Source organism: Phoxinus phoxinus (genome assembly GCF_949152265.1).
Source record: "Phoxinus phoxinus genome assembly, chromosome: 6".
In the NCBI taxonomy this organism is placed as follows: Eukaryota; Metazoa; Chordata; class Actinopteri; order Cypriniformes; family Leuciscidae; genus Phoxinus; species Phoxinus phoxinus.
The window spans coordinates 162596-181743 of NC_136881.1; the positions used below are offsets into that span (position 1 = coordinate 162596).

The 19148-nt window shown below is 45.5% G+C and overlaps 1 protein-coding gene across 1 annotated transcript; it reads left to right on the top strand.

The window, feature by feature from the left end:
- The first annotated feature begins 4196 nt into the window (after window positions 1–4196).
- Window positions 4197–19134, top strand: LOC306999795 (serine protease 23-like). Its single transcript, XM_079614779.1, has 2 exons — window positions 4197–4390; window positions 16894–19134. The coding sequence occupies exon 2, from the start codon at window positions 16902–16904 to the stop codon at window positions 18006–18008; it is 1107 nt and encodes a 368-aa protein (XP_079470905.1). The 5' UTR covers window positions 4197–4390; window positions 16894–16901; the 3' UTR covers window positions 18009–19134.
- The last annotated feature ends 14 nt before the right edge of the window (window positions 19135–19148 follow it).

Genomic DNA, 19148 nt, shown 5'->3' on the forward strand with positions numbered 1-19148 from the left:
AGGATGTTGTGGTCGATCATGTCAAAAGCGGCGCTCAAATCAAGCAGCACTAGAACAACATCGTCTCCTTTGTCTAGGGCCAAAAAGATATCGCTTAGCACTTTCAATAGTGCCGACTCTGTACTGTGGGCGGTTTTGAACCCTGATTGGAACATTTCTCCTATTGAGTTTTTATTTAAAAATGATAGTAGTTGCTGCAACACCACTTTTTCTAAAATTTTTGTGAGTGTGTTTTGAAAGTTTTAGTTGATATTACGTAGCTTAGCAATGTTTCTAAGGTGGAAAAAGGCTGTTCTTGTGACATTTGAAATATGATTTTCAAAAGACAAGTTGCGGTCTAGTATAACACCCAGGTCTTTTACTGTAGAGGATAAAGTAACAGGACGTCCATCTAGATTAAGGTTGTATTGTAAGAGGTTTTGTGGGCGGTTTTTTGGACCAATCAGTAATACCTCCGTTTTATCTGAATTTAATAGAAGAAAATTACACGTCATCCAATATTTTATATCTTTAACACACTCTGACATTTTAGATAATTTAGTGTTATCATCTGGTCTTGATGAAAAATATAATTGAGTGTCATCAGCATAACAGTGGAAACTTATTCCATGTTTTCTTATAATATTACCAAGTGGCAGCATATAAATTGAGAATAGCAGGGGGCCTAATACAGATCCCTGCGGCACTCCATAATTTACTGACGTTATCTTTGATTTTTCCCCATTTAAATGGACAAAATGGTAACGGTCTGATAGGTACGATCTAAACCAGCTTAATGCCTGTCCCTGAACACCAGTGTAATTTTGAAGTCGATCTAAGAGTATTTTATGATCTATAGTGTCGAACGCAGCACTAAGATCAACTAAAACTAGTATTGAGATACAGCCTTGGTCAGAAGCTAAAAGTAAATCATTTGTAATTTTAACCAGCGCAGTTTCTGTGCTATGATGTGGCCTGAATCCTGACTGAAATTTTTCATATATATCGTTTTCTTGCAAGAAAGAGCACAGTTGAGCGGACACAACTTTTTCTAGTATTTTAGACATAAATGGAAGATTTGAGATGGGTCTGTAATTTGCTAGGTTATTTGGATCTAATTGTGGTTTCTTAATAAGAGGTTTTATAACTGCCAGCTTGAATGTTTTTGGAACATGTCCTAAAGATAGAGACGAGTTAATAATATTGAGAAGAGGCTCTTCCACTACAGGTAACACTTCTTTCAGTAGTTTAGTGGGTATTGGATCTAATAAACATGTTGTTGGTTTAGATGCAGTGATAAGTTTATTTAGCTCTTCCTGTCCTATAGTTGTAAAGCGCTGTAGTTGTTCTTGAGTGGCGATAATTGAGGCTGAATCATAAGACGCTGTCAAAGATTGTACATTTACAATTGTGTTTCTGATGCTTTCTATTTTCTCAGTGAAGAAATTCATGAAATCATTACTACTAAAATGTAACGGAATATTTTGTTCAGGTGATGTCTGTTTATTTGTTAATCTAGCCACGGTGTTAAATAAAAACCTTGGATTGTTTTGGTTATTTTCTATTAGTTTGCGGAGATGCTCAGCCCTGGCTGCTTTTAGAGCCTTTTTATAACGTGACATACTGTCTTTCCATGCGATTCTAAAGACCTCTAGATGAGTTTGTTTCCATTTGCTTTTAAGTTACGAGTTTCTCTCTTGATAACATGCGTAGTATTGTTGTACCATGGTGCTTTAGTTTTCTCTCTAACCTTTTTTAATCTAATTGGTGCAACAATTTCTAATGTACTAGAGAAAATGGTGCTCATACTGCTAGTCATTTCCTCTAGTTCCTCTGTTTGTTTGGGTTCACTGAGGAGCGGAGATAGATCAGGTAAGCTATTCAAGAATCTATCTATAGTAGTTGGAAGGATTGTTCTGCCTGGTCGATAACGTGGCGCAACATGACACATTTCAGCCGTACGTAGTATGCAAGTTACCATGTAATGATCAGTGACATCATCACTTTGCGGTATAATATCTATATCGGTTGGATCGGTTCCATATGATATAATTAAATCTAGAGTATGATTAAGACGATGAGTGGGACCACTAACGTTTTGCTTGACCCCAAAGGAGTTTAATAAATCTGTAAACGCAGCTCCTAACGCATCATTTGTGTTATCAACGTGTATGTTGAAATCTCCAACAATTATTGCCTTATCGACATTGACCAATAGATCTGAGAGAAAATCTGCAAACTCTTTTAGGAAATCAGCGTAAGGCCCTGGTGGTCTATATACGGTAGCCAAGGCTAGAGATAATCGGGATTTCTTTCTTACATCTAGGAGCGTAACATTTAGCACAAGTACTTCAAACGAATTAAACCTGTGGCCTGTTTTCTGAGTAACATTAAGAATATCTCTATAGATTGTTGCAACACCGCCGCCACGACCAATCAGACGGGGCTCATGCTTATAACCGTATCCTGGTGGAGTGGACTCATTAAGACCGAAATAGTCATTCGATTTAAGCCAGGTTTCAGTAAGGCAGAGTACATCGAAGCTATTATCAGTGACCATTTCATTTACAATAACCGCCTTAGGTGTAAGCGATCTAATGTTTAGAAGACCTAGCTTTAGAAATTGTTTTTGTTCACTAATATTGAGATTTTCTGGTTTAATCACAATTAGATTTTTCTTAGATCCTGCAGTAGATTTATTGTTTGGCCTCACTAAACGAGGAATAGACACAGTTTCTATAAAGTGTTCTACACTGGTACTTATATCAATTAATTTGGGACAGCAAAGAATGTGATTTGGACTTTGACTTACTAGTCATATGGTGTGTAACGTCTTGGAGATGTTGTCCGACAGAACAGCCGCTCCGATTCTGCTGGGGTGCAGGCCATCAGCACTATATGGGGAGGCTGCAGACCTGGAGCCGGTAGATATAGGACCCAAACACTTTTACGCCACTGGCAGTTTTACGCCCCTGTTGTTCCTGATGCGTCCAGTAGGGGGATATACTGCGAAATAACATCATTAAATCGACGCTAACACATTAATAACCCGTCCATAGACTTGACAATTTTGTGTTTTTGTTCATTTAAATAAAAACGCTACAGTGTAGATCTGCACGGATTAAAATAGAAAAATAGATGCAGACATTCAGTCGGTGTTCACTCTTCACTCAGCCTACAGAAGACTTGTTTTTGTGAATTGAAAAATTAAAAATACACATAGTTGGATCAACTACGTGTTATGACAAGTAATGATATGACCTACTGCAATTATAGGCCTATTCACCGTAGGTTTTTATATGGAGACTAAGTGAAATATGTTGTTGTGAATTTATATAAAGTTACATTTAGATGTTAACCATATTTAGACCATTAGACATACAGTACCGTGTAATCATATGGATCCTCGATTTAATATCTGCTGTACTATTCTCTATTGGTCGTCATACAGCTACAAAACAGTGTCCTACTGTACATACATGGTAAGATAAGTTTAAGCCAGATCGTCCTGAACTTTTAGGTAAATTCTGGACAAGTTTCATCTGCATAAAGACAGAACCATCCAATGGCAAAACCTTTAAACTCAAAGGTTTCTAAAACAAATAATATCCTCGAGTCTGTTGTAAAGAACCTTTAATTTTTTATTGACAATGTAATATTGTATTGATTTGTGTAGCCTAATTCAATCTCAAATGTCCGTATACCCCCTTGTTTTTTTTTGTTTTTTTGTTTGTTTTTCCCCCTCTTCTCACTGTTAATGTCTGTATCCTTTCATTTGCAATACAAAATAAATTAATTAATTAATTTAAGAAAAGATTAAAACACACCTCAATTCGTGTCGCTGTACAGTCTCCCCCTACTGGACGCATCAGGAACAACAGGGGCGTAAAACTGTTTGGGTCCTATATCTACCGGCTCCAGGTCTGCAGCCTCCCCATACTCATCAGCACGGTAGAGCATTTAATCCCTAAAGTTTATGAACATCCACATCCCCTAAACACACACACACACACACACACACACACACACACACACACATTAAAATAAACACCGACAGAGAGACTGAGTGAAGAAATTAAAGATTAATAACAACATTATTTAAAGCACTCAAACCCAGTCAGTGGGCTTTTCCAGGCGAATTACTATAATAGATCATAAAACAAACACGCAGAATCTCCACGGATCTTGTAAAGACTCTTTATCTCGAGTCACGTGATCGGAGGAGTCTCAGCACGAGCGGCGCGCCCACGGACATTCACTCGCGGAGCACGAGCACGAGCACGAGCAGAACTCAGCAGAGCGAGGAGACATGTAGACACTGCAGGATCTCATCATCCGTGTGTGAACACTGCTCTTGTTTTACTGGGATCACTGGATCAGTTTAACATCCGACACACCTGCGCGCGAACAGGTGAGACCCCCTTCAGCTCTGCATTCACCTGAGACACATCTGCGTTAGTTCTGCTGTAGAACTACATATCGAGGGATTCATGTGATCTGAACTTTAAACTGCACTGTAAAAAAAACTTCAACTTAAAGTGTGTATGTCAGGTTAAATTTTTTTTTTAGATATATTAAATAAGGTTTAGATGTCTGAGTGAAAATGTAATTATCATTAAAATTACTACTGTAACTGCCCTACAATAAGATTTATAGCCATTTCTGTCAAGATCATATTTTTAAAACGCAGCTGAGCTGTGACGTCATACAAGGGAGTCGCGCCAACAAAGTTCTATTCAAGTATGGAGAGTTTTGAGTCTGAGGAGATGCAAAATCCCCCTCAAACCTATACGATGGCCCACAGCCATACAATTTTGAGCCTCCCAGGCGGGAGACAGATGAGGAGCCAAACAGAAATGTATATAATTCATATCGAAGAAACATAAATATCTGGTGTGAAGAAGAACCAGTGGAGAGTTGGTCAGGTGTCTTGTAAGTATAGGCATAACGGTATGTATTCGTATTGAACCGAAACGGTACGGGTGTCACGGTTCAGTGCATGAATATACACGGAGAATACACAGTATAAAAATAAATTAAACTCGTGTGCAAATTAATTAATGCGGAACTACTGTTAGATACGCGTTATTTAGGGATACCTAATCTGTAGCTCCGCCTTAGCTCTGTCTGAAGCTCCGTGGCTATAATGAACAGGCTACGATCGATGTCAATATTGCAATGCTGGAATATGTTGGTTGGTGTGTGTGTGTGTGTGAGATAGAGGGAGAGGGAGAGGGAGAGGGAGAGAGAGAGAGAGGGGCGCGGGCCCGATCGACTGCTTTACTACAGTAGCATACACCGTAGGCACCGCATCAGCTGCCAGTCTCACTCGGGTTTTAAATCCCATTTTATAACTCATGAGATCTCCAACCGCGTAGTCCTTCTCAGTGAAATGGGCGCTGCAAATGACCGAAGTCTTGGATACGGAAGCAGCACTGAAGTCGGCGCGTTTGGTCCGAACAAAGTTGACCCAGGCACGGCACACAGTGGACTCTGTGACCGGTTTTAACGGTGTTTTTGCACCCAGCACAAACGCAGTAATTCACCATCGTGAAAATACGCCTGCGTATACTAACGACCTAACTTAAATAACTAACTAAATAACTAAATAAATGTCCTAATCACTAATTCTCTTGCTCTATCACTCGTGCAATTATCAACACAGCTCAGCGAGCGGGGGAGACGTCTCCCTGTTATGACGTCAAACGATTCGTTTGGAATGAGGAGCAGTTTTAAGGGAGGACTGAAAATAACGAACTTTTTCATCTTATATTCTGCCTTTAGGAATCGAAAAACATACAAAACAATACATCAACTTGTCAAACGTGTATTTCCCCTCACTATTTTGTGTTAATCAAAATTAAAAATTTAACCTGACATACACACTTTAAAGGTAGGGTAGGTCAGAATTGTCTAAAAAAAACTTTTATTCAAATTTGTTTAAACTGTCTTTATATACCAATGCATAATTAAAATGTAAGTACTCTGATAAAAAGAGTTTAAAAATCGAGTGACTCTAGACCGTTTAATCTTCATTAAACACAGCTCATTAATTCCATTCACTCCCACCTAAAAACGGGTGCGCGACTGCGCGCACGTGGGCAGAGCCAGTAATAACGGCGGTAGTCATGGCGACGTCGAGTGACAGTCGCGCAAGCCAATCCTGTGATTCGTCCCGAATGGAAATAATGAGCTGTGTTTAATGAAGATTAAACGGTCTAGAGTCACTCGATTTTTATACTCTTTTTATCAGAGTACTTACATTTTAATTATGCATTGATATATATAGAAAGTTTAATCAAATTTGGTAAAAAGTTTTTATATAAATCCTACCTACCCTACCTTTAAGTTACATTGAACGGACTAAAAAAAGTTGAATCTTGTATAACATAAAAGTTTAAACCTGCTTTTGATGAGTCAAAGCAATGTAAAAACATGTTGTCATAACTTATTGATCCTATAATTTTTCACAGTGTGTGTAAATCACGCTCATCTCGTTAGAGAGTTTTTAATCTAGTCCGTGTGATGAAGATGTGAGGAGTTCTGGCTCTGGACAGCAGAATCCTGTGTTTAGTAACCATGGCGATTCCAGCTGTTTTCGTGGCTGTCATGGAAGCGGATATTTTCTCACACTCATCCTTCAGAAATATTTCCATGGATTCTGTCCCTGGTGAATAAAGTAAATCCCCGAAGCCCAGACACTGTGACTCACTCGACTGGCAGTGAAGAGGAAAACGCGTTTACATGATTCACACAGACGCAGTTTTAGACCTTTGACCTTTGGCACAGAGCAGTTGTTGTGCGACTGTAGTAACGGAGTTCTGAAACTGTGCAGAATTACAGTGCAGTCGAGGAACACTGACATTAAAACCCACACCATTAACTAGCTCAACCAGGCCCCGCCCCTTTATTCTGCGTATTAATTATTTAAATGAGTATTGTGACGTGTTCGTTCCCGGAAGAAACTCAAGACTACAACAGACGCTTCAGGAGTTCAGAAACTCTGATGTTAGTGTTGTTAAAAGTACCGACTTCGGCTTTGAGCTGTTGAGCGGAGTCGTAAACACCTCTGATTGGCCGTTGTGTTCACGAGCTCATCGGATATGTCTGTGATTGGCTACAATGATCAGCGCTTCAAAAACATGTTGTAAAGAAACATCAATGACTCAGCGAGCGCTAACACGGACACACACGCGAGCGTTTGAAAGCAGGGCCGGCCGCTGATAGACGGCGGATTGTGTTTTCAAACGCTCCCGTGTGCGGATCATTGTAGCCAATCACAGACACATCCGCTGAGCCCGTGAACACAGCGGCCAATCAGGTGTTTACGATTCCGCTCAACAGCTCCAAGCCTCACATTTTTTTTATTTCAGTGCCGACATTGTACCGAAGTCGCTACCTTTGACAACACTCAGGGCGTTTACACCGGGCCAGGGTCAGCGGTTCATGCGTTTACTGATCGGATAGCTCTCTGATTTATCAACTGCTCACATAAATGTGTTTTCACAAAAAGGATATAAATCCGATCTTCAGTTCCCGTGCAGATTTAATGGAGTTCACGCAAGCAAAAGCTACAGATATGAGCAGCATTTTATTGATCATCAGCTAATTTAAAAATCAAAGACTGCATTACAAGAGAGCGGCAACTCTGCAAAGATCATTTGGTTTCTTTACTTTTAATGAAGATGATGGTGTTCACAATTGTTCACAAAACTTTGATTTGTGATAGTTTGGCTTGATGAAGAGTTTCTCAGCTGCTCATCTGCAGTAGCGCCGTCATATCTGACTATAACATGACAGCCTATAACACGCTCTTACACGTTTATTTTTTAGCATTAGGCGCACACAGCAGCATTACACACTGATATAGAGCAGAACTGGAGCTCTTCAGGCGCACACAGCAGCATTACACACTGATATAGAGCAGAACTGGAGCTCTTCAGGCACACACAGCAGCATTACACACTGATATAGAGCAGAACTGGAGCTCTTCAGGCTCACACAGCAGCATTACACACTGATATAGAGCAGAACTGGAGCTCTTCAGGCTCACACAGCAGCATTACACACTGATATAGAGCAGAACTGGAGCTCTTCAGGCACACACAGCAGCATTACACACTGATATAGAGCAGAACTGGAGCTCTTCAGGCACACACAGCAGCATTACACACTGATATAGAGCAGAACTGGAGCTCTTCAGGCTCACACAGCAGCATTACACACTGATATAGAGCAGAACTGGAGCTCTTCAGGCTCACACAGCAGCATTACACACTGATATAGAGCAGAACTGGAGCTCTTCAGGCTCACACAGCAGCATTACACACTGATATAGAGCAGAACTGGAGCTCTTCAGGCGCACACAGCAGCATTACACACTGATATAGAGCAGAACTGGAGCTCTTCAGGCTCACACAGCAGCATTACACACTGATATAGAGCAGAACTGGAGCTCTTCAGGCGCACACAGCAGCATTACACACTGATATAGAGCAGAACTGGAGCTCTTCAGGCTCACACAGCAGCATTACACACTGATATAGAGCAGAACTGGAGCTCTTCAGGCTCACACAGCAGCATTACACACTGATATAGAGCAGAACTGGAGCTCTTCAGGCACACACAGCAGCATTACACACTGATATAGAGCAGAACTGGAGCTCTTCAGGCGCACACAGCAGCATTACACACTGATATAGAGCAGAACTGGAGCTCTTCAGGTGCACACAGCAGCATTACACACTGATATAGAGCAGAACTGGAGCTCTTCAGGCGCACACAGCAGCATTACACACTGATATAGAGCAGAACTGGAGCTCTTCAGGCGCACACAGCAGCATTACACACTGATATAGAGCAGAACTGGAGCTCTTCAGGCACACACAGCAGCATTACACACTGATATAGAGCAGAACTGGAGCTCTTCAGGCACACACAGCAGCATTACACACTGATATAGAGCAGAACTGGAGCTCTTCAGGCACACACAGCAGCATTACACACTGATATAGAGCAGAACTGGAGCTCTTCAGGTGCACACAGCAGCATTACACTGATATAGAGCAGAACTGGAGCTCTTCAGGCGCACACAGCAGCATTACACACTGATATAGAGCAGAACTGGAGCTCTTCAGGCACACACAGCAGCATTACACACTGATATAGAGCAGAACTGGAGCTCTTCAGGCGCACACAGCAGCATTACACACTGATATAGAGCAGAACTGGAGCTCTTCAGGCGCACACAGCAGCATTACACACTGATATAGAGCAGAACTGGAGCTCTTCAGGTGCACACAGCAGCATTACACACTGATATAGAGCAGAACTGGAGCTCTTCAGGTGCACACAGCAGCATTACACTGATATAGAGCAGAACTGGAGCTCTTCAGGCGCACACAGCAGCATTACACACTGATATAGAGCAGAACTGGAGCTCTTCAGGCGCACACAGCAGCATTACACTGATATAGAGAACTGGAGCTCTTCAGGCACACACAGCAGCATTACACACTGATATAGAGCAGAACTGGAGCTCTTCAGGCACACACAGCAGCATTACACACTGATATAGAGCAGAACTGGAGCTCTTCAGGCGCACACAGCAGCATTACACACTGATATAGAGCAGAACTGGAGCTCTTCAGGCACACACAGCAGCATTACACACTGATATAGAGCAGAACTGGAGCTCTTCAGGTGCACACAGCAGCATTACACACTGATATAGAGCAGAACTGGAGCTCTTCAGGCACACACAGCAGCATTACACACTGATATAGAGCAGAACTGGAGCTCTTCAGGCACACACAGCAGCATTACACACTGATATAGAGCAGAACTGGAGCTCTTCAGGTGCACACAGCAGCATTACACACTGATATAGAGCAGAACTGGAGCTCTTCAGGTGCACACAGCAGCATTACACACTGATATAGAGCAGAACTGGAGCTCTTCAGGCACACACAGCAGCATTACACACTGATATAGAGCAGAACTGGAGCTCTTCAGGCTCACACAGCAGCATTACACACTGATATAGAGCAGAACTGGAGCTCTTCAGGCACACACAGCAGCATTACACACTGATATAGAGCAGAACTGGAGCTCTTCAGGCACACACAGCAGCATTACACACTGATATAGAGCAGAACTGGAGCTCTTCAGGTGCACACAGCAGCATTACACACTGATATAGAGCAGAACTGGAGCTCTTCAGGCACACACAGCAGCATTACACACTGATATAGAGCAGAACTGGAGCTCTTCAGGCACACACAGCAGCATTACACACTGATATAGAGCAGAACTGGAGCTCTTCAGGCACACACAGCAGCATTACACACTGATATAGAGCAGAACTGGAGCTCTTCAGGCACACACAGCAGCATTACACACTGATATAGAGCAGAACTGGAGCTCTTCAGGCGCACACAGCAGCATTACACACTGATATAGAGCAGAACTGGAGCTCTTCAGGCACACACAGCAGCATTACACACTGATATAGAGCAGAACTGGAGCTCTTCAGGCTCACACAGCAGCATTACACACTGATATAGAGCAGAACTGGAGCTCTTCAGGCGCACACAGCAGCATTACACACTGATATAGAGCAGAACTGGAGCTCTTCAGGCGCACACAGCAGCATTACACACTGATATAGAGCAGAACTGGAGCTCTTCAGGCGCACACAGCAGCATTACACACTGATATAGAGCAGAACTGGAGCTCTTCAGGCACACACAGCAGCATTACACACTGATATAGAGCAGAACTGGAGCTCTTCAGGTGCACACAGCAGCATTACACTGATATAGAGCAGAACTGGAGCTCTTCAGGCGCACACAGCAGCATTACACACTGATATAGAGCAGAACTGGAGCTCTTCAGGCGCACACAGCAGCATTACACACTGATATAGAGCAGAACTGGAGCTCTTCAGGCGCACACAGCAGCATTACACACTGATATAGAGCAGAACTGGAGCTCTTCAGGCACACACAGCAGCATTACACACTGATATAGAGCAGAACTGGAGCTCTTCAGGCGCACACAGCAGCATTACACACTGATATAGAGCAGAACTGGAGCTGTTCAGGCGCACACAGCAGCATTACACACTGATATAGAGCAGAACTGGAGCTCTTCAGGCGCACACAGCAGCATTACACACTGATATAGAGCAGAACTGGAGCTCTTCAGGCACACACAGCAGCATTACACACTGATATAGAGCAGAACTGGAGCTCTTCAGGCACACACAGCAGCATTACACACTGATATAGAGCAGAACTGGAGCTCTTCAGGCGCACACAGCAGCATTACACACTGATATAGAGAACTGGAGCTCTTCAGGCGCACACAGCAGCATTACACACTGATATAGAGCAGAACTGGAGCTCTTCAGGTGCACACAGCAGCATTACACACTGATATAGAGCAGAACTGGAGCTCTTCAGGCTCACACAGCAGCATTACACACTGATATAGAGAACTGGAGCTCTTCAGGCGCACACAGCAGCATTACACACTGATATAGAGCAGAACTGGAGCTCTTCAGGCATACACAGCAGCATTACACACTGATATAGAGCAGAACTGGAGCTCTTCAGGTGCACACAGCAGCATTACACACTGATATAGAGCAGAACTGGAGCTCTTCAGGCACACACAGCAGCATTACACACTGATATAGAGCAGAACTGGAGCTCTTCAGGCTCACACAGCAGCATTACACACTGATATAGAGCAGAACTGGAGCTCTTCAGGCGCACACAGCAGCATTACACACTGATATAGAGCAGAACTGGAGCTCTTCAGGCGCACACAGCAGCATTACACACTGATATAGAGCAGAACTGGAGCTCTTCAGGCACACACAGCAGCATTACACACTGATATAGAGAACTGGAGCTCTTCAGGCGCACACAGCAGCATTACACACTGATATAGAGCAGAACTGGAGCTCTTCAGGCACACACAGCAGCATTACACACTGATATAGAGCAGAACTGGAGCTCTTCAGGCACACACAGCAGCATTACACACTGATATAGAGCAGAACTGGAGCTCTTCAGGCGCACACAGCAGCATTACACACTGATATAGAGCAGAACTGGAGCTCTTCAGGCACACACAGCAGCATTACACACTGATATAGAGCAGAACTGGAGCTGTTCAGGCACACACAGCAGCATTACACACTGATATAGAGCAGAACTGGAGCTCTTCAGGCGCACACAGCAGCATTACACACTGATATAGAGCAGAACTGGAGCTCTTCAGGTGCACACAGCAGCATTACACACTGATATAGAGCAGAACTGGAGCTCTTCAGGCACACACAGCAGCATTACACACTGATATAGAGCAGAACTGGAGCTCTTCAGGCACACACAGCAGCATTACACACTGATATAGAGCAGAACTGGAGCTCTTCAGGTGCACACAGCAGCATTACACACTGATATAGAGCAGAACTGGAGCTCTTCAGGCACACACAGCAGCATTACACACTGATATAGAGCAGAACTGGAGCTCTTCAGGCGCACACAGCAGCATTACACACTGATATAGAGCAGAACTGGAGCTCTTCAGGTGCACACAGCAGCATTACACACTGATATAGAGCAGAACTGGAGCTCTTCAGGTGCACACAGCAGCATTACACACTGATATAGAGCAGAACTGGAGCTCTTCAGGCTCACACAGCAGCATTACACACTGATATAGAGCAGAACTGGAGCTCTTCAGGCACACACAGCAGCATTACACACTGATATAGAGCAGAACTGGAGCTCTTCAGGCTCACACAGCAGCATTACACACTGATATAGAGCAGAACTGGAGCTCTTCAGGCACACACAGCAGCATTACACACTGATATAGAGCAGAACTGGAGCTCTTCAGGCACACACAGCAGCATTACACACTGATATAGAGCAGAACTGGAGCTCTTCAGGCGCACACAGCAGCATTACACACTGATATAGAGCAGAACTGGAGCTCTTCAGGCGCACACAGCAGCATTACACACTGATATAGAGCAGAACTGGAGCTCTTCAGGTGCACACAGCAGCATTACACACTGATATAGAGCAGAACTGGAGCTCTTCAGGCGCACACAGCAGCATTACACACTGATATAGAGCAGAACTGGAGCTCTTCAGGCGCACACAGCAGCATTACACACTGATATAGAGCAGAACTGGAGCTCTTCAGGCGCACACAGCAGCATTACACACTGATATAGAGCAGAACTGGAGCTCTTCAGGCACACACAGCAGCATTACACACTGATATAGAGCAGAACTGGAGCTCTTCAGGCGCACACAGCAGCATTACACACTGATATAGAGCAGAACTGGAGCTCTTCAGGCGCACACAGCAGCATTACACACTGATATAGAGCAGAACTGGAGCTCTTCAGGCACACACAGCAGCATTACACACTGATATAGAGCAGAACTGGAGCTCTTCAGGCTCACACAGCAGCATTACACACTGATATAGAGCAGAACTGGAGCTCTTCAGGCACACACAGCAGCATTACACACTGATATAGAGCAGAACTGGAGCTCTTCAGGCTCACACAGCAGCATTACACACTGATATAGAGAACTGGAGCTCTTCAGGCTCACACAGCAGCATTACACACTGATATAGAGCAGAACTGGAGCTCTTCAGGCACACACAGCAGCATTACACACTGATATAGAGCAGAACTGGAGCTCTTCAGGCACACACAGCAGCATTACACACTGATATAGAGCAGAACTGGAGCTCTTCAGGCACACACAGCAGCATTACACACTGATATAGAGCAGAACTGGAGCTCTTCAGGCACACACAGCAGCATTACACACTGATATAGAGCAGAACTGGAGCTCTTCAGGCTCACACAGCAGCATTACACACTGATATAGAGCAGAACTGGAGCTCTTCAGGCGCACACAGCAGCATTACACACTGATATAGAGCAGAACTGGAGCTCTTCAGGCACACGCAGCAGCATTACACACTGATATAGAGCAGAACTGGAGCTCTTCAGGTGCACACAGCAGCATTACACACTGATATAGAGCAGAACTGGAGCTCTTCAGGCTCACACAGCAGCATTACACACTGATATAGAGCAGAACTGGAGCTCTTCAGGCGCACACAGCAGCATTACACACTGATATAGAGCAGAACTGGAGCTCTTCAGGCACACACAGCAGCATTACACACTGATATAGAGCAGAACTGGAGCTCTTCAGGCACACGCAGCAGCATTACACACTGATATAGAGCAGAACTGGAGCTCTTCAGGCTCACACAGCAGCATTACACACTGATATAGAGCAGAACTGGAGCTCTTCAGGCTCACACAGCAGCATTACACACTGATATAGAGCAGAACTGGAGCTCTTCAGGCGCACACAGCAGCATTACACACTGATATAGAGCAGAACTGGAGCTCTTCAGGCACACACAGCAGCATTACACACTGATATAGAGCAGAACTGGAGCTCTTCAGGCATACACATACCCCTTTTCCACCAAGGCAGAGCTGGTGCTGGTTCGGAGCCAGAGCCTAGTTTCAAATCGGTTCTTTGTTTTTCCACCGCCAAAGCACCAGCTCCGAACCAGTAAAACTGGTTCTTAAGTAGCACCAAATCATTGCAGGGTCTAGAACGGAGCCAAGTAAGAACCGCTTGCGTCAGGCTCTGGGGGCGGGGTTACCGTGACCAACAAGACGAATAGAAACTTGTGACCGCCATTTTTAAATAGCAGCTAGTCGAGCTAATAGCAGCTCGATTATAATATCCGTATATGTAAGTTACGGCGAGCTGCACGAACGTGTTGGATTCCGATGTATTTTTGCAATCCCATGAGCATCCATAGTATTGCAACGTCCGTTATTGTTGATGGCTTGTTCGAGATGCATCGGAGCGGCGCGGACCGATCAGAGCTCCGGGAGTATTTGGAGAGCATACGACTCTTGTGCTTTTGATCGCTTTCGCAGTGCTTTAATGTCGCGCGGCGATCGGTCTGCGAAAAGCCGAACCATCTCGAACAAGCCTGGTGTGTTTTTGTTTGGCGCTGCCGCGCTAGCGTTGCTGGGCAACATGAGATGTATACACAGTGACGTAAGATCTGGCTCTGTTTTGGCTCTCTAGCCTGTGGAAAGGCAAACCGGTTCTTAGAAGAACCGTCAGTAGAACCAACTCCGAACCGGCTCTAGCTCTAGCTCTGAACCAGCACCTGGTTCTTGTTGGTGGAAAAGGGGTAACAGCAGCATTACACACTGATATAGAGCAGAACTGGAGCTCTTCAGGCACACACAGCAGCATTACACACTGATATAGAGCAGAACTGGAGCTCTTCAGGTGCACACAGCAGCATTACACACTGATATAGAGCAGAACTGGAGCTCTTCAGGTGCACACAGCAGCATTACACACTGATATAGAGCAGAACTGGAGCTCTTCAGGTGCACACAGCAGCATTACACACTGATATAGAGCAGAACTGGAGCTCTTCAGGTGCACACAGCAGCATTACACACTGATATAGAGCAGAACTGGAGCTCTTCAGGTGCACACAGCAGCATTACACACTGATATAGAGCAGAACTGGAGCTCTTCAGGCGCACACAGCAGCATTACACACTGATATAGAGCAGAACTGGAGCTCTTCAGGCACACACAGCAGCATTACACACTGATATAGAGCAGAACTGGAGCTCTTCAGGTGCACACAGCAGCATTACACACTGATATAGAGCAGAACTGGAGCTCTTCAGGCACACACAGCAGCATTACACACTGATATAGAGCAGAACTGGAGCTCTTCAGGCACACACAGCAGCATTACACACTGATATAGAGCAGAACTGGAGCTCTTCAGGCACACACAGCAGCATTACACACTGATATAGAGCAGAACTGGAGCTCTTCAGGTGCACACACAGCAGCATTACACACTGATATAGAGCAGAACTGGAGCTCTTCAGGCACACACAGCAGCATTACACACTGATATAGAGCAGAACTGGAGCTCTTCAGGCACACACAGCAGCATTACACACTGATATAGAGCAGAACTGGAGCTCTTCAGGCACACACAGCAGCATTACACACTGATATAGAGCAGAACTGGAGCTCTTCAGGCGCACACAGCAGCATTACACACTGATATAGAGCAGAACTGGAGCTCTTCAGGCACACACAGCAGCATTACACACTGATATAGAGCAGAACTGGAGCTCTTCAGGCACACACAGCAGCATTACACACTGATATAGAGCAGAACTGGAGCTCTTCAGGCTCACACAGCAGCATTACACACTGATATAGAGCAGAACTGGAGCTCTTCAGGCACACACAGCAGCATTACACACTGATATAGAGCAGAACTGGAGCTCTTCAGGCTCACACAGCAGCATTACACACTGATATAGAGCAGAACTGGAGCTCTTCAGGCTCACACAGCAGCATTACACACTGATATAGAGCAGAACTGGAGCTCTTCAGGCGCACACAGCAGCATTACACACTGATATAGAGCAGAACTGGAGCTCTTCAGGTGCACACAGCAGCATTACACACTGATATAGAGCAGAACTGGAGCTCTTCAGGTGCACACAGCAGCATTACACACTGATATAGAGCAGAACTGGAGCTCTTCAGGTGCACACAGCAGCATTACACACTGATATAGAGCAGAACTGGAGCTCTTCAGGCACACACAGCAGCATTACACACTGATATAGAGCAGAACTGGAGCTCTTCAGGCTCACACAGCAGCATTACACACTGATATAGAGAACTGGAGCTCTCAGACACACACACAGCATCACACACTGAAGACAGCAGAAGCTCTTTAACTGCGCGTGTGACTGATGTTTCCCCGCTCTGCTCTCAGGTGTGCTGATGGCGTGTTCTCTCGGCCCCGCTCTGCTGCCGCTGCTGCTGCTGTCGGCCGGCGCGGCCCCGGGGCCCCAGTGGCCCGTCCAGCGGGTGCCGGTGATCTGGGCTCAGCACACGGAGGACCGGGCGCCACCTCACTTCCTGCGGGCGCCTCAGCTGGAGCTCAGCACTTCCTGCGGGCCGGCCTGCCATCGGCAAACGGCTCCACCCAGCGACTCGGCCCTGCGGCTCCGCCTGTCCTACGAGACGCTACACTCCAGCGGCCGGCTAACCGAGACCGCCGTGGGAATCTACGGGTTCGATGCTAACAGCGTCACCCAGACGCCTGCCAGTCGCTCCCGACCCAAACGCCAGATCTTCGGCCACGACGGCCGCTTCAGTATCGTTGGGCAGGACTTCCTCTTAAACTACCCGTTCTCCACCGCGGTGAAGCTGTCGACCGGGTGCTCGGGGACGCTAGTGGGCGAACGACACGTGCTAACGGCGGCGCACTGCGTCCACGACGGCAAGAACTATGTGAAAGGAGCCCAGAGGCTGAGAGTCGGGTTCCTGAAACAGCAGAAAGATCCGTCGGGCAGAAACGGCACGAGCGGCAGACCGGACCGGATGAAGTTCCAGTGGATCCGGGTGAAGCGCACACACGTGCCGAAGGGCTGGATCAAGGGCACCGCCAACGACATCGGCATGGACTACGACTACGCCCTGCTGGAGCTGAAGAAGGCGCACCGGCGACGCCACATGAAGCTCGGCATCAGTCCCTCCGCCGCGCTGCTGCCCGGGAAGCGGGTCCAGTTCTCCGGCTTCGACACCGACCGGCCCGGTCAGCTGGTGTACCGCTTCTGCCAGGCTTCGGACGAGACCTACGACCTGCTGTACCAGCGCTGCGACGCTCAGCCCGGCGCTAGCGGATCCGGCGTCTACGCCCGCATGTGGAGCCGCACGCGCCAGCGCTGGGAGCGCAAGGTCATCGGGATCTTCTCCGGACACCAGCGGGTGGATCTCAGCGGGTCGCCTCAGGAGTTCAACGTGGCGGTGCGCATCACGCCGCTCAAATACGCCCAGATCTGCTACTGGATCACGGGGAACTACGTGGACTGCAGAGAAGGCTGAGGAGCGACGGCTTCTTTCACTTTATTAGCACAGAAGACTCTCTTCATGCAGGAGAGTTGCAGTCCTGCAATATAGAGTTGCAGTCCAGCAATATACAAGAACATGCTAGAAGACACTGTTTTAAAGACCTGATCAAGGGATAGTTCACCCACAAATGAAAAGTACCCCATGATTTACTCACCCTGAAGCCATCCTAGGTGCTTCTTTCAGACGAATACAGTTGGAGTTAAATTAAATGTCCTGCTCTTCCAAGCTTTCTAATGGCAGTGAATGGCCGTTTCTGTTTTGAAGTCCATAAAGTGCATCTGTCCATCATAAAGTGCACCACAGGCTCCGGCGGGGGTTAATAAAGGCTTTAGCGGTCGGTAAAGCGATGCAGTCGTGTAAGAAAAATATCCATATTTTAAACTTTATCGACTAAAATAACTAGCTTCCGGCAGACGGCCTGTAAATCATGGGATCATTTTCATTTTTGGGTGAACTAACCCTGTAAGCCATTGCTGTACAAAAGGAAGGTTGTGCCAAAGAATGTTTCTCCATTGATGCCCATTTAAACTTAGCAAACTCATTTCATTATAATATAGTGTGTTTTACGAGTGCCTTATTTTTATCTGAAAGCTCTTAAAGACAAACCAAAGGGGACTCACTTTATATTAAGTGTCTTTAACTGCTTGAATTTTCATTAATCATTTGATACAATGCAATGATTGTGTACACGTTTTACATTGCATTTCTATTTTAAAACCCCTACATGTAATTACTGTTGACCTTCCCTTTACTTTACCTAACCTGACCCGCGTCCCCCCTCAACGGAGTGCAACACAATAAGCACACCGAACCCAGCCATTATTACTTTTTATGCAAGTACATAAAGACACCTGATATAAAGTGTGACCATTAAAGGAAGTATTTTAAAGGAAGATGTTCTGGACGGCCACTGGTTAAGGACTGGGACAGAAAGGCACTGGTGAAGTTTCTGTGAACTGGTTTTCTCTATTGATGTTTGAATGGAAATGTCATGCATTGCTAATGTCTGAGAACTACTGTACGAGATCCTGCTTTTACAGGCGTGTGTTTCCCTCTAGTGGTGAGAGACAGATCTACACACACACACACACACACACAATATTCATTCAATAA